At 39.0% G+C, this 22,390-nt stretch overlaps 1 protein-coding gene across 1 annotated transcript in view; it reads left to right on the top strand.

Annotated features, from left to right (window-relative positions):
* The window catches only part of LCA5L (lebercilin LCA5 like), a 153,610-nt gene that overhangs the window by 7,899 nt on the left and 123,321 nt on the right, over nt 1-22,390 (top strand). The window contains exon 2 of the mRNA XM_033941841.1: nt 8,298-8,818. Within this exon, the coding sequence (XP_033797732.1) occupies nt 8,298-8,818 (521 nt within the window). The remainder of the gene's footprint in view (nt 1-8,297; nt 8,819-22,390) is intronic.

Below are 22,390 nucleotides of genomic sequence, written 5' to 3'. Positions count from 1 at the left end.
GATATAAATCGAGACAAGGGCCTGATTAAAGGGTAGGCCCAGGAGGTATGTGCATAGAGCCCGGAATTGTTAGGAGGGCCCCAGGGCCGGTGTTAGGGGGGAGCAAATAAGGCAGCTGCCCAGGATCCAACAGATCCAGAGGGCCCTGAAGTCCGAACTTTCTTTGTTAAATTTCTAAGTTGTCCTTTTCAGAGGGGCCCCAACATGGCAGCTGTTCTCACAAGCTGCCGGCGGCTGCCTCAAATCTTTCCCTCTGCTGCGATCTGCCCTGTCTGAAACGGGAAGTTGCGGCAGAGGGAAAACTTTGAGGCAGCACCAGCAGCTTGTGAGAACAGCTGCCGTGTCGGGGCCCCTCTGAAAAGAATAATTTTGGCTTTGGGGGAGAAACGATCTCTTGCCTTGCCTCCTCCCCCATACTCTTCAGCTTTCCCGCCCCTGCTGGCCGGAACTCCTCATCTTTACCCCTTCTCGGCTGTATTAGCAGACAGGGCTAGCGTTTGGGGGGAGAAAGGAGAGCAGCTGCCCTGGGCCCTTGCCTTCTGTTGTGGTTCTGCTATGGTTGATTGCATCCTCCCTGCTTCCCTGACGTGGTGGCCCACAAACCTTCCCCCCCGACGTCAGAATTGACGTCGTGTGGGAAGGCTTGTGAGCCCATTGCATTGGAGAAGCAGGGAGAAATCATGGCGGTGGCTTGGCGAAATCAGCAGCAGCAGTGGTGGCCGTGGGGAACGGAGCAGAGAGAGAGAAAGAAAGAAAGAGGCAGAGAGAGAGAGAGTGAAAGAAAGAAAGAGGGGGCAGGGAGAGAAAAAAGGGAGGGGAAGGGAGAGAGAAAAAGAAAGGGAAGGGGGCAGGGAGAGAGGAAGAAAAAAATTTAAAGTTGGAGTTGGGTGGCAGGGAGCAGGCAGGGAAAGAGGAAGAAAAGGTTGGACTCATGGAGGGACAAAAAGAGAGATGTTGGTTGGATGAGGTCTGGAGGAAAAGAAGCATGCAGGAGGAAGAAAGAAAGGATGCACAGTAAGAAGGAAGTGCAACCAGAGACTCAAAGGTAGGAAAAATGATTTTATTTTCAATTGTGATCAAAATGTGTCAGTTTCTTCAAATTTACATCTGCTATATTTATATTTTGCAGAGTATTAGGGGGTTATGTGTCATTGTTTCTGTGGTGTTTCACTGTATGCAGTTTGGCTTCTAGGCGGTTCAACTTAACCTTTATCTACATATTTCTATTTTTAGTTTGTTATTACTTATTCTATATTGGGTGAGGGTGTAACTGTGTTCCGTGTGTATGAAACACATGGTTTTCTGTTAGCATTGACTAGCCTTGTTTGGCGAAATGCATTAGGCATGGTTCTTGGGAGCATCTTGAATAAACCTGATTTGAATCTCCTTATTATCTGCCGATCTTCTTTTGTCTCATGTTGGATTCTTTGGTGGACTGCTTGGCTTGTTGTTTCGTTACAAGTTAACTTACATGGAGTGGAACATACTAGAGGAGTTACTGATTTGGTTGTTTATACATATATATGGGTTATATAGTTGGTCGACATAGAGTGAGGCAGTTGAGAGGCGTTGTAAACTTGATTATTAATATAGACTTATATTTTGGATAGTATTACTGCTTTACAATATATTTGAATACTTTTATATATGTATGGAAAGGGTTCAGAGTTAAAGTCCTGGGTAAGTAGGTAGGAAGGGAAGGAAAGGGAATTTGTTCAGAGATGTTTGGGGGTGGCATAGAAGAAAAACTGTGCACTGGTATGCTAATCTTTGTTTGTTTTGAATGAAAAAAAAAGAAAGAAATACAAGTGGAAATAAAGAAGTAAATAAGAAAACAGATAAATGGGAGCAGGGCAAGGCCAGGGGCCCCCAGTATACTTGTGTGCCTAGGAGCCCTCGAAGAATTAATCCTGCCCTGATCGAGACCACCATTTTTGGGCCATTTTTTTGGCCCCATAATCTTGGTTTATATTCAAGTATATACGGTAATCCTGTCTCTCATAATGTTTTCTGCAATTTTCTTTTATTGCAGAAAAACATAAAAATCATGTCTACCCTAATCCCACCTAAAACATGCATTCTTGAGATTTAGATGCACTGCAGACAAAAAGCATAGAAACCTTCAAAAAATATGTTTTGAAATGGCAATTTAGATGTTTTAGCAAATAAAATGTCCAAATGCTACTTTATGCTATTTTTTTGACATTTTTCTCTTTTAAGAATTATCACCTTAGGCTCTTAAGTGATATTTTACAAATTGGCCCCCAGATGGTATGTCTTTGTAAGGGGGCAGAGCATAGGTGGAGTACATATCTTTATCCTTTATTGGAAGCTTCTATACCGCTACTAATGACTGGGGAGTCAATTCAGAGCGGTTTACATAGACATCTTTAATGGATTCTAAAACACAGATTTGGATGTATTCTACTGTGATTGTTTCAGTCTCCTAACTGCTTGGCTAGGGTAACATGGTTGCATTTGCATTTTTACACTGTCATGTATGTGTACTATGTTTTCACAAGGTTACTATTAATCTCTTTAAATAAGTGCACTATATTTACACACTCCAATAGGATTACACAGGATTACAGTTAACCATTCACTTAGTAGTAGTAGCTATGTCCACAAAGGATATTTTAGACCCCCGCCATCTATCTGCTTGATGGCACCTGGTGTCAAGATATCTGGTCTGACCATTTTTCCTATTACTTCAAGTTAAGCTGGACCCACTTAAAATCTGAAACACATCCAAAGACAAAAAGAGGATATCACACAAGAGGCTTCATTAATCCACAAGAATACTGGTCACAATACGAACTACAAGTGGGGACAGGAGAAAGAATCAATTTTGGGGAATAAAAGGGGGAGGATTTTTGGTGATCACTGGACGAAAACTAGCACATCCATTTTAGATAAAATCGCCCCTAAACGAATTAGTAAAAGCGATGCAAACAAACATAACAAATGGTTTGACACCGAACTCCTAAAAACGAAACAACTAGTAAGACGACTAGAAAGAATTTGGAAAAAAACAGGTAATTCGTCAGACCGTAATAACTGATAAAAAACAAACGCAAAGCTTTTTACTATTCCAAAATCAACTTATCTAACACCAACTCAAAAGGAATAAATACAAAAGAGCTGTTTAACTTAGTTACAAATTTATTTGACACTACACGCCACTCTGAACTCGTACACAATACTAATCTTCCTTTCATCAAATGATTTAGCACACCACTTCGATTCAAAAATCAAAAATCTAAGAAACAACTGCTCAACAAATGACTCCAATGATTACCAAACAACTAACACACAAGGAAATAAAATACCAGCGGACATGATCTGGAATTCCTTTCACGATCCAGAATGGAACAATTATATCAAACTCTATAACAAATACTCTAAATCTTACTGCACACTGGACTCATGTCCCCCGGAAATTATGAAAGTGCCTCCACTAGACTTTAGACTATCTTTGCTGCGCTACTTAACCCACAACCTAAAAAATGGAAAGTTCCTTACGGATAACAGTCACATAATAATAACCCCAATTCCAAAAAATAACAAAACATCACCAGAACTGGTAACCAACTACAGACCAATAGCATCCATCCCACTTGTTGTAAAAATCATGGAGGGATTAGTACATACCCAACTGATGGAATATCTTAACCAGTTCTCTCTCCTACACGAAACTCAATCCGTTTTCAGACTTCTGCTCAGCAATGAAACAGTAATTGCGGCTATTTTAGATAACCTACGTCTCTTGTTCAGCAAGGGCCTTAATGCCCTGATCATGCAGTTTGACATGAGCTCTGCCTTTGATCTGGGGGACCATGGGAAAATGCTACAATGCCTGGATTCTATGGGCATTGGGGAAGAGTTATTGAACTGGTTTTGAGGCTTCCTTAGGTCCCGTACTTATCAAGTACGTTTCAATTATGATCTCTCCGACTCTTGGAGCAATCCATCTGGTGTACTGCAAGGCTCATCACTATCCCCACTGCTTTTCAAGATCTATATGTCCTCACTAGGTGCGCAACTGTCCCAGTTGGGGATAAAAATATTCAGTTATGCAGATGACTTTACGATCATCATCCCATTTGCTAACTCGCTCTCGGAAGTTACTCCCAAAGCATCAGAAGCACTAAACTTGATGGAGCAATGGATGTCTGAATTCAAACTGAAACTTAATTCAGAAAAAAACAAAATTTTTTGTAGCCTCACCACATCCGTTTGACAACAAAACTCCACTATGCATCAATAAAATTAGTTATCCTATTCAAACAACTATGAAGGTATTGGGTGTAATACTAGATCAATGCCTAACCATGGAAGACCAAGTTGACTCCTTGATCAGTAAGGGTTTCTTCACCTTATGGAAACTTCAATCCATTAGAGCATATTTTGACATGTCAGCATTCAGAATTCTGGTACAATCCCTTGTACTGAGTCAATTTGATTACTACAACATCGCCTATTTAGCTATCTTCCAAAAGAATATGTGACGATTACAACTAATACAGAATGCAGCAGTCAAACAGATTTTCGGATTGAGGAAGTTTGACCAAGTGACACCTTACTACCGACAATTACATTGGCTACCGATCGAGACACGCATAAAGTTTAAATTCGCTTGTTCTGCTTTAAAGCACTATATGGCCTAGCTTGTTCTGCTTTAAAGCACTATATGGCCCAACATAACTGACCTTTATTCCTTCTCTTCCAACAGACACAAGAGAAGCATACACCTGATTTTCGTTTCCCCCCACAGTTAGAGGATGTAAGCTCAAAAGACACCACCAATACCTCCTATCCAACCAAGCAGCACTATGGGGTAAAGATCTAGAACAATTGCTCATGCCTTCCACTTATGGGGAATTTAGGACACGCCTAAAAACATATCTGTCCCTGATGTATCTAAGCAACTGACCCGTACAACTCAATCTCTTCAATATCGGTTACCTTGAACTATTAACTCGATCTCTCTCCTCTGTCAAGTTCTTTCAACCTGTATCATCTTTTAATCTCTGTACCATCTTTTAATCTTTGTAAACCGCATAGAACTTCACGGTTCTGCGGTATATAAGCTGTTATTGTGATTATTATTATTATTCTAAGTATGCTATATTTACACCCTCCTAAATAGATTAACCATTGCAACTAAGTAAACTATAATTACCGTACATGCAACCTAATTACTCTATGAATGTATCCATATTCACTCTATTTATACTGCTCCTAAATAATTCAAATTATTCTCGTCCTAATTTATTTTAGAACCGTTACTATGTTCCTCATATCTTAAATATTTCTGGAAGATCTGCTATATAGGTGCATTTGTGTCATGACCTCTTCTCCTATCAAGATCCTAATAAGAGGGTGGGAGACTGCTATTTTCCTCTATTTAGCTTTCTCCCTCTGTCGTCTCATAGTTTCAGTTGCAGTATCCATTACTTGAATTTTCCGATATCATTTTCTAGCTTTAGTTCCTTTGGTAGGGCATTCTACCACGTTGGAACCATTACAGAGAACATTGATTTTTCTGAAGGAGGGTATTTGTAACAGAGACTCTTGGCTCGAGTGTAGGGCGCATGGCGGAACATAGTGTAGGGCATGTGACGGAGTATGGCTATGTAGTCTGGCTGCAAGATATTGCGGTTCCAAGAGGTGGATGGTTTTATGTGTCAGCAGTAAGATCATGAATTTCACCCTGCTATCGGGAGCCAGTGTAGCTGTTTCAGTAGCGGGGTAGCACTTGTCTGTTTTGATTTTCCTAGCAAGAACTTTGCTACAGCATTTTGTCTGTTTGGATCTGATCATGTACTTCGGTAATCCCAATAAGGTTGCATTGCAGTGGTCGAAGATTGAGAGTACTAGGAATATTACTACGTTGGACATTATATAGGTGGGCAACTACAGAATGCTAAGGTGCCCCCATTTATCCTAGGACAACCAGGCAGCATATTCTCATATGTTGGTGACTTCATCTACGGAGCCTGGTACAGACAGTGGTAAAAGTGTATTGCCACTTTAAGTTTTTAAAAAAAACGTCACGACTGCCTGTACCATGCATGCGCTAGTGCTTTCTCACCCGACACCAAGTCGTGGTACCTCTGTTCTTCTTTTGGCGCGGAATGAAGAAGTTCTTTTTTTCTGGATTCTGTCCAGTGCAATCATTGTCTTCCTGTCAACATCTTTTTTTCTTGCCTGTTGCCATTTTTTTTTTTATTCCAGATATAGGAGATCTTTGCATTGTTCCTCTTCATCATCCTCATCGGATCAGTACCAACATTGAGAAAGTTCTTCTCAACGATCCCATCAGTCACCTGAGGCTTATGATTCTGATTTTTCTTGTGGTCACTCTGATTCTGAATGTGAGCCAACTTCATCAGCTCCTGATTCCTATGGAATTCCTTCAGAACTGTCTCCTCCTCCAAGAAGAAGGTCTCCACCTGAAGGACCTTCCTTTACTAAATATATTAGACAGTTGGGAAAGCCTCTCCCTGACAAGTTAGAGGCTGACATTGAACCCAGAGCTGAAGTTCTTGATGCCTTGCATTTCGATAAACCTCCTAAGGAGCTGCTTAAGTTGCCTTTACATGAATTTTCATGACTCAAGGCAATATACTTCTCCCTCGTCAAAGAGGTTTTCACAGGGTTCCCTGGGACAGTAAGTGGGCTACAGGCATTCCCAGCTTGCTGCCTCCCGTCCTGCCCAAAAGACACAATGACGCCAGGGAGCCGAGTGCCCCTTTGTGGATAGGGGGTTCGGCTCTTGGAGTTTTTGCCTTCTTGGATGCACATTACAGCAGACAAATGGGTCTTGGAAATTATTTGGTCAGGCTGCAAACTGGAATTTGCCCAACCTGTCAGATTGATATATGACTTCTCCTGCCGGGAGACCAGACAAGGCACACAGAGTCCAGGCTACTGTTCAGCACTTGCTGGATATTTGAGCTATAGAGCCGGTGCCACTCTATTTTCCCATAGACTCAGCATTTTGTTATGTGTGATTTCATGGTTTGTGAACATTTTCTCCCATCCTCATCTTCATTCTTAATATAATAATATATATGATGTGATTACAAATTATAAATAAATAATTTAACTATTCAAAATACATTTCCCTCCCCCCACCCACCCACCCTCTCTGGATGTGTAAGGAAATCTAATAATAATGAAAGAAACATGACCCTTATTATAATGCCATAAAATTAGTCAATGGACTCCATACATCATTAAAAGATTTACTAGTCCCCAAATGTTTTGTCATCATCCTTTCATACTTATATGTGGTACACACATTTACCCACCAAAAAGTGAAATTGATCCTATCATAGTTTTTCCAATTATGAGTAATTAGTTGAACAACTATTCCTGTCAAGATCAGAAAAAGGTGACTTTTATACTTATCTAAAGTAGACTTAACATGTAGTAATGTCCCCAAATTGACTTCCAAAAACCAAGTATTAATAGACAAAAATATAACAGATGATCCAAAGTCCCTATATTAATATGAAAATGCCAGCATCTATTAGATATAGAATTATCTATTTTTTGGAATTGAACTGGGGTCCAAAAAATCCTATGCAATAAAAAAACCATGTTTGTCTCATAGATGCTGATGATGTGCACCTTAATCTCCAAGTCCAAATTTGTGGCCAACGAGACACAGAAAATACCATATTACCAGGAATCATATTACTGTAAATAACTACAAGAAAGGACTGTATCACTTTTAAGTAAATCTAGCCCTTAGTGATTGTTGCTTTTACAGTATCTTCTTTCAGTTTTGCTTTCTGCTGTTCTACATCACTTAGTTTTTTCCATCCTGATAACAACTCTAAGGTACGCCTCTATACTGACAGTTATATTCCTGAGGTCTAGGGCCATCACCTGTGAATGACCCATTATCCCTGTAATAGTGAACCTTAGTAATAGTGACTTTTTCTCTTTTGTAGTGCTATTTTATGTAAAACATCTTTTGCTATAAAATGTCTAGGGCATTTGCAGATCCATGCTCTGTTTTGCCATTCAAATATGAACTAGTTTTATAAAAGACATAATATAGGCCCTCTTTTACTAATCTGCGGTAGAGGTTTCTACCGCGGCCTGGAACGCTAAATGCTTTGAAGCTGCTCCAACCTAATAGAAATTCTATGAGTGTTGGTACAGCAGCTAAGTATTTAACGCTGCAGGCCATGGTGGAAACCTCTATGTGGCTTAGTGAGGGGGGGATAATTTGGAGATTATAGTTGCATTGGAATTAACATATTGTTTATCTGTTTATACAGGAAATAGGACACTAGCACGGAAGAAGTCCAATGTTTGTCGCACTACTCTTTTAAACCTTCACTCTCTGAATCTTGATCGGATTAATATGATAAACGATGTACCCCATCGTTTATTGTCAGCTTTGAACCACAAAAATAAAGAACTGAAAAATGAGCTTTATGAGATGCAGTGTAAGATGGAAACAGCGAACTTGGAGTACAAGATTCTAAAACTAATTCAGCAGCGGCAGATTAAAGCATTAAGAGAATTTGAAAATGAAAAAAATGGCTGGCACCAGCTTATAGCAAAGCACCACAGTGAGGTGAAGATGTTGAGGAGACTAATTAAGAAATCTGAGGATAACGAGCGCAGCACTTCCAGGAAACTTAAGGAGGTGGAAGCCGAACTCTGTACAGCTAAACACTCTGTGCACAAATTACAAAAAATTTCAGAAGATAAGAAACTTGCAAAGAGAGAGGAACTTACTGAAAAATTATCAGTGTGTGTGATACAATTGGAAATCAGTGAGAATCAAATAAAGGTAATATATCCACTACTTCATTTTAAAAATTTAATAATAAACATTTTAAATACCAAGGCCTCATTTTGAGAGAATCTAATTTATAAGAAATATTTATCAGCATCTAGCTGTGAATATTTTGCTTTATAAGTGCTCCATTTTCTTTCCCCTCGATATGATACCAAATATGCATGGATATTTATTTAATAAATATCCACCTCCTTTATTTATATATATTGTATGTAACCCTTGGGGGTAATTCTGTAAGGAGCCACCTAGTTGTAGATGGTAAGAGGGCGCATAAGTGATGGCATTTTAGTCATTTACGTGCAACCTATTCTAGAATACCAACCAGTAATTTGGATGTGCATACTTCACTGGTAGGGGTGTGCCTGTGTAAAGTTTGGGTGGAGTGTGAGCTGAGCACACAAATATATGTGTAAACTTTACAATGCTACATTTTTTGTGAGGACAAGCAGGTCATGCTATTCTCACATGTGGGTGACATTATCCACAGAGCCTGGTATATAGACACTGCCCAGCATTCCTTCATCCTCAAGAAGCCTAGTAACCCAGTCACACATGCATACATAGGGTTACCATATTTTGCTTTGTAAAATCTTGGGCGCATGGCCCTATCCCATTCCATCCCCAGTCCTGCCTCATTCCACCCCACCCCGCCTCTAGCCCCCACCTCATTCCGCCTCTAGCCACGCCCCCAGAAAGCTCTTTTCATTTCTGACCTCCATACCACGTCTGAGGATCTCCTAGCATGTGCGGATACATGTGATGTCATCCGCACATGCTCAGAGGCCATCCAGATGTGGCCAGAGCTTTCCAAAACCCAGACAAACTGCTGGATTTTGGAAAGTCTATCCAGGCACCCAGACAGTCCTCTAAAAAAAGGGCATGTCAAAGAGGACATGTCTGGGTTTTCCTGAATGTCTGGTAACCTTATACATACATGCCTTCCCACTCATCCAACTCGCATGGGACCTACAGTTTTATTTCTTCTGCTGATACGTTTCACATCGTGTCTGACATGTGACTTGACTGAAAACTTTTTTCTTAGCCTTTCTGCCCTTAGTCACTGTGAGTAGCGCAACACCTACAGTATATTATATTTATTTTCTCCTGTTCTCTTATTTGTTTTAGGCTTTTTTGACAATTTTAAAGTTTCAAGTTTATTCAGTTTTTACTTTGCTATCTATCGAGAACATAAGAACATAAGCGGTGCCTTTGCTGGGTCAGACCAGAGGTCCATCACGCCCAGCAGTCCGCTCACGCAGCGGCCCATCAGGTCCAGGACCTGTATAGTAACCCTCTATCTATACCCTTCTATCCCCTTTTCCTTCAGAAAATTGTCCAATCCTTTCTTGAACTCCAATACCGTACCCTGTCCTATCAAGCCTTCTGGAAGCGCATTCCAGGTGTCCACTATCCGTTGGGTGAAGAAGAACTTCCTGGCATTGGTTCTGAATCTGTCCCCTTTTAATTTTTCCGAATGCCCTCTCGTTCTTGTAAGTAGCGTGGAGCCAGGTAAAGGGAAGTACAGCCTTGAGAAAACCGTATGGTGAAACATGTCGGCTAAGCTATCCCTGAATGAACGACCACACATAAGCTAAGTCACTTATCACTTTAATAGAACTTTAAGCTGAACTATTTATTTATTTATATTCATAAAATGTAAGTGGAGAGAGCTATGCTTTTATAACTGCCCCGATGAGGAGACATCACTTAAAGCCTAAGACAATGAATGGTATGAGTCTCAGGTGGTGTTTCTGAGGGTCAGTAGAAGCAACGCTGATTAAATATAAAATATTCGAATGAGATCAGCAAGTGGAACAAGAAAATGTTGATTCACCTTTATATGCCATGTGTGGGTAGCATAGAATATTGCTACACCTTGGGTTTTGGCCAGGTACTAGCGACCTAGATTGGCCACCGTGGGAACGGGCTACTGAACTTGATGGACCATTGGTCTGACCCAGTAAGGCTATTCTTATGTCCTTATTATTCCGAATGCTTTACTAAAACCAAAAACTCATCAGCATTATGTTCAATTGTCAGATCATTAACTAACCTCAATAAACAAAAAACAATCACTGACAACCAGCCATCTGCCCAAGTTCTAGCCACTTATTTTGCAGACAAAATTTTAAAAATCAGATCACAACTGCCTCACGTCAAGGAACACAAATAACACCCTCAATTCACATGATCAGCCAGTGGTACCAATTTCAATATGTTCTCATTTTGTTCTCCCAAAATTAAATGACATTCAACGCGTCATACAGTCAATAAACATAAAAGGCAAAAGTTCTGATGTATTCCCCCCATTTCTGTTAAAACGGTACTTCTCAATCTTTGGTGACTATATTCACAAACTAATTACAAGCAGCTTATCTTCAGGAACGCTCCCTAAAACCTGGAAAGAGTCCACAATACATCCAATTATTAAAAACCACAAAGCCAAAGCCTCTGAGCCATCAAATTACCATCCAACTTCAAACATCCCCTTTCTAGCAAAAATATCCAAAAAACTAGTTTTTAACCAACTTTTCAAATTTATGGAAAAAAATTAAGGTCTTGCATCCTAATCAGACAGGTTTTAGACAAAATCACTCAATTGAACTCTTGGCATAACCACAAATATCCTCTACTATATTGATCACCACAGATCTGCACTACTCATTTCCCCTAGATCTTTTGCTGCATTTGACACAATCGACCACACTTTACTGCTCCAAAGACTCCAGTCAATTGGGGGTCTCTGATCAGGTTCTTGAATGGTTTAAATCCTATTTCTCTGACTGTACCTTTACAGAGCAATAACACCAAGTCAGCCTGTTACCCCTCTCATTACAAAAAAAGGGGGTTATTCCAGTGTTATAATAATCTCCAAATTCATAAGGAGAAATGAGATACTCGGTCCTCAGAGGGTCAAACTACCCAATGGTTCAAATGAGCAAAAGCTCATAGAACCCGATCTTCATAGGATCCAAATATATCTTTTTTTATCTTTATATGCTTTTTTTGTATCAATTTTTCTTTTGTCCATAAATTATTAGTAAAAATGGTTTTTACTTAGCTTTTATCTAGTTTTTAAAGGGGAGCGCCTCCACCAACATGTCCATGTTTCACACGCTTTCCTCAGGGTCGAGGCTCCCAATTATATCTGCAAAACATTTGAATATCAAACATTACTCCTAAACTATTGTTAGCTTATGTTTAAAAGAACTCTTAGGTGTTGATATACTATAATATGTCTAATCAAGACTTTTAGACTCATAGCAACTTACTCATGCACGCAGTAGAAATCGCTCCATTCGAGATAATTTCATGCCGGTCGGGAGCATCTGACGTCAGTTCCGGTATTTAAACCCTGAAAAAGCTTACTCAGCAAAAGACTCATTGTATGTCTTACTGGACGAGACTGGAATATGTAAGAAACTTCAATTGATTCAAACTAAAGACATCCAGTCAATTTCTTCATTCAATCCATTAGGCGATAGAGCATTTAATTCATAAATCCATCTTTGCTCCTTGATGTTAAGAGCTTTTTTATAATTCCCACCCTCCTTCCCTATTATTACAGAATCTATAATACGCCATTTAATATCTTGCCAGGAATGTTGTTTACTTAGCCAATGATTTACTATGGGTGCAGTATCCGTTTCTGTATGAACTCTAGATTTATGTTCATTCAAGCGCGTTTTAATCGACCGCTGCGTTCTACCCACGTAAATTTGATCACAAGGGCATTGAATGATGTAGACGACATTAGTAGAATTACAATTAGTGATCTCCTTAGATTGTATACTCTTCCCTGTGGATGGATGAATCCAAATTTCACCTGGAATGGTGAGAGCACACCATTGACAACTATCGCAACCTCCGTGATACCCACGTTGGTAAGGGACTATAGGACTCCGGAGTATTTCTTCTATGTTGCGATGTCTTCGAAAAGCAAACATCGGTCTTTCTGGTATACCCTCCAATAATCAAACAATATGCCAGTGTTTAAGTAATATATTTTTTATTTGTATAGATAAAGCAGTATATTTTTGAACATATACTAAATCACTAGCGTTTTTTTTGTCTTGTAGAAGCTAACAGTAAATCACGGTTAGCAAATTTAGCCCTTATGTAAGCTCTTTTAACGATATGAGAGGGATACCCTCTATGAGAAAAACGTTGCCACAATTGTTTTGCTTGGAATTTATAATCATCTAGAGAAGAACATAATCGACGAATTCTCAAGAATTGGCTCATAGGGAGATTAGATCTTAACGATAGAGGGTGAAAACTGTGATAGTCCAAAAAGCTCGCCCTATCCGTACGTTTACGAAACAGAGACGAAACAGAAACATTACGAAACATTCATATAAGAAAAACACAAGATACTTTCCATATTTCTCTGTTTCGTAAACGTACGGATAGGGCGAGCTTTTTGGACTATCACAGTTTTCACCCTCTATCATTAAGATCTAATCTCCCTATGAGCCAATTCTTGAGAATTCATTCATTCCAGTTTCTAGTATAGCTATTTATTGTGGGTTTCTATACCCCTCTCATTACGGCATTCCTCGTTATGGCATTCTATCTTATTTTATCCCCACTTTTATTCAACATCTTCCTGACCCCCTTGTTAACACTAGGATAAGCAATAGGTTTTACACCGTATACATACACTGATTCAGCTCCTCCACCCCTTAGACCCAAATGATCAAACTGAGATCACAAATATCAACCAAAAAATGGAAATTATTGGTCAATGGCTAAAAAATAACATGCTGGCGTTAAAACATCACAAAATCATCAACAATGTTATTCCCATGCAAAGATGGTCTACAATTAAAAACTCCAATTTGCCTTAACTCCATACCTTTTCAAACAATATCATCCATGAAGCTTTTGGGTATAATACTGGATAACAAATTGACATATCAACAACAAATCAGCTCCATGGTACAAAAATGCTTTCATAGATTGCAAATGATACGTTCCCTCTCCAAAGTTCTCAACCCCTCCGCATTGAACATCCTCTCATCATTTCTTGTCTAGACCAGTGTTTTTCAACCTTTTTTGGGCAAAGGCACACTTGTTTCATGAAAAAAATCACGAGGCACACCACCATTAGAAAATGTTAAAAAATTTAACTCTCTGCCTATATTGACTATATATAAAGTAATTCTCTTGAATAGGAATCAAATAAACACAAAGAAAGTATTTTATAATTACTTTATTACGAAATAAAAATTATAAAAATTATAAAATACTTTATTCAGTGCGAAACCTGCGCCTGTTTGGCTGAACACAAAGCTGATATTCTGGCTGGAATCGAAGAAAGACACACACGTAGCTCTTCGTCAACAGCTCTCAGTCTCTCTCTGTATTTGGTTTTTATAGCATACAAAAATAGACAAATATACCCTCCATCCTTTTTATTAAACCACAATAGCAGTTTTTAGTGCAGGGAGCTGCGCTGAATGTCCAGCGCTGCTCTTGACGCTCATAGGCTCCCTGCGTTAAAAACCACTATTGCGGTTTAGTAAAAGGTGACCATATTGTAAAATATAGACAGCAGATATAAATTCAGAACTGTGCATAGTAAGTGAAGGGAAGTTTTCATCTCTGGGAATTTACCCAGTTAACTATTAAGTTATTTGGGCAAATTCCTTTGAAAACTGTGGTAATACTGCCTCCACTTTGCTAAATTTAAAATAAAATCATTTTTCCTACCTTGTCTGGTGATTTCTGGTTGCACTTTCTTCTTCTGACTGTGCATCCAATCTTTCTTCCCTTCTATCAGCCTGTATGCTTTCTCTCCTCCACACCTCATTCCCTCCCCCAACTTTTTCTTCCTCTCTTCCTGACCTTTCTTTCTTTTTTTCTGTTTCTCTTCTTTCCTTCTGTTTCCCTGCCTGCCACCTTTCTTTCTTTCTCCCTGCCGTTCCCCAAGCCACTGCCACTGCCGCTGCCATCGGGGAACAGGACCCACCAATGGATAACAGGCCCCAAAGCCGACGCCGACGCATGCTCTCCCTGACGTCAATTCTACAATCGGAGAGGAAGTTCCGCCCAGCCAGGCAGTGATTGGCTGGCCCGAACTTCCTCTCCGACTGCAGAATTGACGTCGGGGAGAGGAAGACTGATTGGCCCGATAGATTAGATCGCCAAGACAAAGTGAGTCCTGGGTGATCGACTCACTTTGCCTTGGCGAGCTACTGGCGCCCCTGCCTCGGGCCCCCTGTCAGCTCCGGGCCCGGCGGCCCTGCGGCACACCAGGCAACAAAGTTCGACAAAGTTCCACACGAAAGACTTCTCAGGAAACTACAAAGCCATGGCATAGAGGGAGATATACAAAGATGGATAGGCAAATGGCTGGATAACAGGAAGCAGAGAGTGGGCATAAATGGGAAGTTCTCCGACTGGGAGATAGTGACTAGTGGTGTACCCCAGGGCTCAGTACTTGGACCGATCCTTTTTAATATTTATATCAATGACTTGGAAAACGGAACATCCAGTGAGATCATCAAGTTTGCAGATGACACAAAACTCTGCCGGGCAATCAGATCGCAGGAGGATAGTGAGGAACTCCAGAGCGATTTGTGTCGGTTAGAAAAATGGGCGGAGAAATGGCAGATGAAGTTCAACGTGGAGAAATGCAAGGTAATGCATTTAGGCAGTAAGAATAAGGAATACGAGTACAGAATGTCAGGTGCAAGTCTGGGAAAAAGTGTACAAGAAAGGGATCTGGGTGTACTGATAGATAGGACCCTGAAGCCGTCAGCACAATGCGCGGCAGCGGCAAAGAAGGCAAATAGAATGTTGGGCATGATAAAGAAAGGAATCTCGAGTAGATCGGAGAAAGTTATAATGCCGCTTTATAGGGCAATGGTCAGACCCCACTTGGAATACTGTGTCCAACATTGGTCTCCCTACCTAAAGAAGGATATAAAACTGCTGGAGAGGGTGCAGAGACGAGCAACCAAACTAGTGAAGGGTATGGAGAAACTGGTATATGAGGATCGACTTAAAACACTGGGATTGTTCTCCCTTGAGAAAAGGAGACTGCGTGGGGATATGATCGAAACCTTCAAAATACTGAAAGGAATCGACAAAATAGAGCAGAGAAGATTATTTACATTGTCCAATTTGACACGGACAAGAGGACATGAAATGAAGCTAAGGGGGGACAAGTTCAGGACTAATGTCAGAAAGTTCTGCTTCACACAGAGAGTGGTTGGCATCTGGAATACTCTCCCAGGGGAGATTATTGCAGAATCGACAGTCCTAGGCTTCAAAAGCAAACTAGATGCATATCTCCTTGAGAGAGGCATATAAAGTATGGTTGGCTATAAAATAAACCAGGTGTATACCTGGCAGGGCCTCCGCGTGTGCGGATCGCCGGACTTGATGGACCGAAGGTCTGATCCGGAGATGGCGCTTCTTATGTTCTTATGTTCTTATGTTCTTATCTCGCGGCACACTAGTGTGCCGCGGAACAGCGGTTGAAAAACACTGGTCTAGACTATTGTAATGCATTATATAAAGGAATTACCCAAAAGGAGCTGAGACACATGCAAATTATACAAAACACCACAATAAAGTTTATCGAGAATGTGAAAAAATTTGATCACGTTACACCTCTATTAATAAAAGCCCACTGACTCCCAGTATTACATAGAATTACATACAAAATCCTACTCTTGACATTTAAAATACACAATACAAAGCTTCCAGAGTTTTTGAGCAGAATTTTGATCCCATATGCCCCGTGAGAATCCTTAGATCAAATGGCCAACACTTTCTTGTCGTTCCATCAGTTCGTCAGTTAAGCATGATCAACAATATTTTTTGTCACAACTCCCCCACTCTAGAATGCAAAGCCCACCAATTTACGGGAGGAAACAACTTTAGAATGCTTTAAATCAAAATTAAAAACATTTTTATTTAAAGATACTTTTGACCTTTAACCCAGATCTAAGTCACAAACTCTAATACTTATTTTTCTATGAACCTAACATACAGAAGGGCCCCTTCCAATTGTTCTACCCTTCTCTGTCTGTCTTTCCTATCCAACATGTAGTTCTCCTTCTCCATCCTTATGTCCTAGTGCATATGTCTGTTGAATTGTCTGTGTCCCTGATTTTATTTTTATTGTTTTTTTTAAATTAAATATTAGATGTATACCGCTTAGAAGCCTAAAAGGCAGAATATCAAATTTTAATGAAACTTGTATTATTAAGAGGTTCTATTGAAGGGAGTGAAGAGTGCAAGATGGGGTATTTAGGATCAACAGTCTGTCTAAGAACAATGGTGCACAGGCCTGTCGAATCTTGAATACTAGCAATGAAATCTTATAAGCGAGTCTATGGGTGATGAGAAGCCAATGAGCAGTCATGAAGAGGGGGAGTAACATGGTCAAACTTTTTTGCTCCTGTGACCAGTTTTATGGAGGTGTTCTGAATTATCTGGAGATGCTGAAGTTCTTTTTTTCTTATACCTGATAAGGTGCATTACAAGAATATATGTAGCTGATGATTAAGGAATGGATTAAGATGTTTAAAGCCAATGTATCAAGAAGTTTCTGATACCCTGTGATAGTTCACTGTGGCTAAAAGTGTTTTCCTGCTGATTTTCATTTGTACTCGGTGTCCGGTGTATCTCATTGTAGTGTCTCAACAATAGTCAGCCAGCATTGATGGATTCCAGTTGCCCTGATATCTTTTTTCCATAGTGGCAATGTCCTGGTGAAACCTTTTGCCATGTTCATCACGGACTGCACCAAGATTGGTAGGGAAAAAGTCAAAGTGTCAATGTAGGAAGTGCATCTTCAGCGACATGTTGCACTTCATAGTTTTGTATACTCTAAGAAGTTTGTCAACCAGTGGAATATAATTTGATGCTCTATAACTGCCAAGAAAATTCTCAACGACATCCTTGAATGCTTTTCCAGGCGATTTTCTCTGCCCCGACTAACAGATCTTCAAATCTCTCATCATTCATGACGTGTCTGATCTGTGGACTGATAAAAATGCTTTCCTTAATCTTGACATCAGTTATTAATTATTAATTGCATTAGCCTGAAAGTATAACAAGAAATTGTAAAAATGTACTTTTATGTTAAAATGGTATGTGATATGTAATTTTAAATGTGATTTTCATGATCAGTAATCAAAAATCTGTAAGATACACCCGAAAGTGTTAAAGAAGCAAAAACTTTGCTGTCCACTGTAATGTTGAGTGAAAAAGGTATAAGCCTATGATCAGTCCAGGAATAGTCAGTCACCACAGGAGAAAGTTGGTGTGGAGATGATGATGTCCAAAGTATGGCTGATTTATGAGTAAACACACTAAATACAAAAATTCCCCAGTGGAAAAACCTATACCAAATAATATAAACCAAATACTTTCCACTTAATCTAATATGTTAATGAAAGGTCAATTATACTAACAAGAGATAGCCTCAGTAATGGAGCCTACGCGTAGCCAAAATCAATGACTGGGGTATTCAGCGTAGTTATACTTGCTCCTTATTCTCCAATCATTGGCCTCACTCTTGTGACTATACTAAATTCAAACACAAAAATTTGCTAAAAGTTATTTATTTAAATTATCACTTTTTTTCTTATCTTTTCAATTTTTTATAACTTATTCTTATTAAAACTTTTTATTACACTCATACTACCCCTTTCATTATACTCACATTCTAATTCTTTCACTACACTCTTATTTAACCCCTTTCATAACAATCTATCTCTTATGAGCCTACTTACTTTCCGTTTTATCTATTAATAGTTATTATAGAGACAAGGCATTCATTCACACTTGTCTTGAGTCAGCATTTATATTGCATAACAGCCTTTTTCTCATAAACCTGCTTGCTTTCAGTTATATCTATTGATAGTTATTTTAAACAAGGCATTCATCCAAACTTATCTTGAGTCAGCACTTGTATTTCAAGACAGCCAACGTGGCCAACGTTTCGTGGGCGTAAACTCGAACCCACTGCCTCAGGGCCAGATAATTTAGGAAACAAGTCGCTGAAAAAAGTACAAGAAAGTTCATTTAGAAAAACGTAATGCATTCAGATTTATTGTGCACGATAAGTTCACTTACTTGCTGCTCAGTATTCAATTGAAAGCGGTCTCAGTTCAACAAAATGGCGACAGCCTCGATTTAAAGACCTGGTTGTGTACTGACGTCAGTCAGAGTATCAGATTTCACTAGTGCAGGGATTCATTGATAGAAGCCAAAAGCTCTGCTGCCGATTTCAGAGCAGGAAACAGCCAAGAATCACACAGTGAGCAAACATAGCAGGCTAAACAAACAAACAAACTCTGCTTAGTAGAAATGTTGCCATTCTATTTGTTTGTTCAAACCATTAGGATACAAAGTATTTAATCTGTTGATCCAACGCTGTTCATGTTGGGCAAGTTTACGTCTGAAATTGCCTCCCCTAATATCGGGTCTGACAATTTCTATGATTACAGCTTTTAGTGACATAAATTCATGTTTCTTTGTAATGCAATGTTTAGCTAATGGTGCTCCCATATTCATGTTTTTAATGTTGCTTTTATGTTCAATCAACCTGACATTAAACTGCCTGGAAGTTTGACCTATATAAATTAGGTTGCAGGGACATCTCAACGCATAAACTATCCCACGAGTTTTGCAATTTGATGTATGGTTCAGGATGTATTCCCTATTATTTTTGGGATTCACAAATACTTTGGTGCATTCCATCAGAGCACACATCTGACATTTATTACAGATTTGGTGGCCTTCCATGGAGTTATCTAGAATAGTAATCATATCTTTTGGTTGAGAAGGGCATAATATCTCCTTAAGATTCCTATTCCGACGATAGGCTATCCTAAGGGAAAAATCTTTAAACGTGCCTGCTATACTCAAAATCTCCCAATGTTTTCTCAAAGCTTTAGCAATTTTATAGCTCTGATTAGAATATGTTAATACACATGTCATGATTTTCTCACAGGTCTGATCATTATTCCTAGTTTTCGGGGTTAACAGATGTTCCCTGTGGTTGAAAAGGGCCCTTTTATATGCTCTATTAATAATCTTTTCTGGGTAACCCCTTTGTAAGAATTTATATTTCAAGTTTGTTGCTTGCCTTTTGTAGTCGGCATCAGAAGTACAAATTCTTCTAATTCTTAGGAATTGGGAGAATGGAAGACTTTTTCTTAGAGAGCTAGGATGAGCACTAGAAAAGTGTAGTACCGAGTTACTATCGGTCGGTTTCGTGTAAACTTGTGTTTTGAAGTTCCCATCAACAATTTTAATCAAAACATCCAAGAAAGAGATTTCAACTGTACTGTTCGTATGAGTAAATTTTACTTTTGGATGACACATATCCATATAGTTCAGGAACTCATTCAGTTCATCAGAGCTTCCATTCCAAACCAGGAAAACGTCGTCGATGTAGCGGGTCCATAGTTTAACTTTCGTAAAGAATCGAGAAGGGTATATCCATTTCTGCTCAAATTCATTCATAAATAAATTAGCCACAGCCGGGGCCATAGTAATACCCATTGCTATTCCCGATTTTTGCTGAAACAAGCAATCTTCAAACATGAAAAAGCTATTTTGAAGTACCATTTTGGCAAGTTCACATAAAAATGCTGTAGGTACTTTAGGGGTGGTTCTCAAATCCAAGGTTTTCTTGATTATCTCTAGCGCTTCCTCTTGGGGGATGATGGTATAAAGGGAGCATACATCTATCGTGACAAGTATTGAATTATGGTCTGGTTGAATTAACTCTATTTTCTTCAAAAATTCCGTAGTATCCTGTAAATAGGAAACAGTCTTTTTTACAAATTTTTGAAGGAATTTATCGATATAAATTGATGCAGCTTCCAAAAGTGCACCTTTATTAGAGACAATGGGTCTCCCTGGTGGAGCAGTTAGTGACTTGTGAATCTTGGGGAGCAGATAGAAAATTGGAATTAATGGATGTAACACATTCAGAAATTTAAATTCTTTTTTGGTAAGATAACCTTGATCCAATGCAGTTTTCGTTAGTTTGTTAATTCTTAGCTGTAAATCAATAGTAGGATCATCCGTCAAAACTGTATAATCATTACTATATAGTTGTTTTTCCGCTTCCATCATATAATCAGTTCTTTTCAATAACACAATTTTCCCGCCTTTATCAGCTCTCCTGATGATTAGTTCTTTATCAGATGTCAAAGTCAGTATCGCATTTTTTTCTTTTTGATTGATGTTAAAAGTATGTCTACATTGTTTATCGTTGTTAATTTTGTCAATGTCCAACTTCATAAGTTTATGAAATGTTTCTAGTACCGGATCTACCGGACCAGGAGGTACCCAACTTGATTTCGGTGTTACTATGGATACAGTCTCTTCTTGTAAAGATGTTTCTTGTTGGGAGAAAAATGATTTAATACGTAATGTCCGGTAGAATTTTTCAATATCAATCTTATCTTGAAATGCATCTACCGGAACCATTGGAACAAAGGATAAACCCTTAGATAATACCGAAATCTCATCATTTGTCAATCTATGATTAGACAAATTTATAATCAAAGAGCCCACAAAAATCCCAAAATCAGACTGTGTTAAGGGAATTGTTGACCCCGCTGTGAGCGGGTTTGTGGTCGCTGATACTGATAGGGGCCTTGATTCTGATAGTATCCTTGGTTCTGGTATTGGCCCTGGTTTAAAGGGTTCCTTCGACCATTGCCTCTTCGTCGTCGACCTCTGCGCTGGAACTGAGGTTTTGGGCCTAAAAAATCTTCCTCGGAGCTTGAACCAAAACTAGAAGAATCAGAAGTATGATCAAAAGACACTTTTTTACCTTTCCCCGAATTCCTTTCATCTTGACTTTTTATCCAAGGATATACTTTCATTTGTGCATAGTCATTCTCATCTCTCTTAAATTTCTTATATTTGTCCTTTTGGATTTCAGCTCTAAAGATATCTACTTTATTTTTCAATTCATCCTGTTGTTGTTTAAAATCTTTCTCCATTACATTTTGTTTCAAAATCTTCAGTTTGTCTTCTATCTCAGTTTTGATATTATTCATAGCCTGTTTTGTACGTTCAATAATCAGGACCATTAAATCGAGGGAGCATTTGTTCAAAATCCCAATCCATTTCTGATTAAATTCTTTATCTTCATTAAACATCCTCGGTTCTTTATATACTCGTAAGCCTCTTGGTATCAATTCCTTTTTACAATACTCAGTGAGAGTTGCCCCATGAAGTTCAGCTCTAATATAACGTTTAGATAAGATGGTCAATTCATCCCAGAGTGTAGAATTTTTAATATTAGGTTGTTCCCAATTCAAAGTAGTAGGAAAATCCAAAACTGTATTAATGAAATCTGAACTAAAGCTAAGTGTGTTCTGCCAGGCTTGCTGTGTCATTTTGATAATACAGGGAGATACTCCAGTAAACACACTAAATACAAAAATTCCCCAGTGGAAAAACCTATACCAAATAATATAAACCAAATACTTTCCACTTAATCTAATATGTTAATGAAAGGTCAATTATACTAACAAGAGATAGCCTCAGTAATGGAGCCTACGCGTAGCCAAA

The sequence above is a fragment of the Geotrypetes seraphini genome, chromosome 4 (genome assembly GCF_902459505.1).
Source record: "Geotrypetes seraphini chromosome 4, aGeoSer1.1, whole genome shotgun sequence".
In the NCBI taxonomy this organism is placed as follows: Eukaryota; Metazoa; Chordata; class Amphibia; order Gymnophiona; family Dermophiidae; genus Geotrypetes; species Geotrypetes seraphini.
This window is presented reverse-complemented; position numbering and strand designations above follow the sequence as displayed.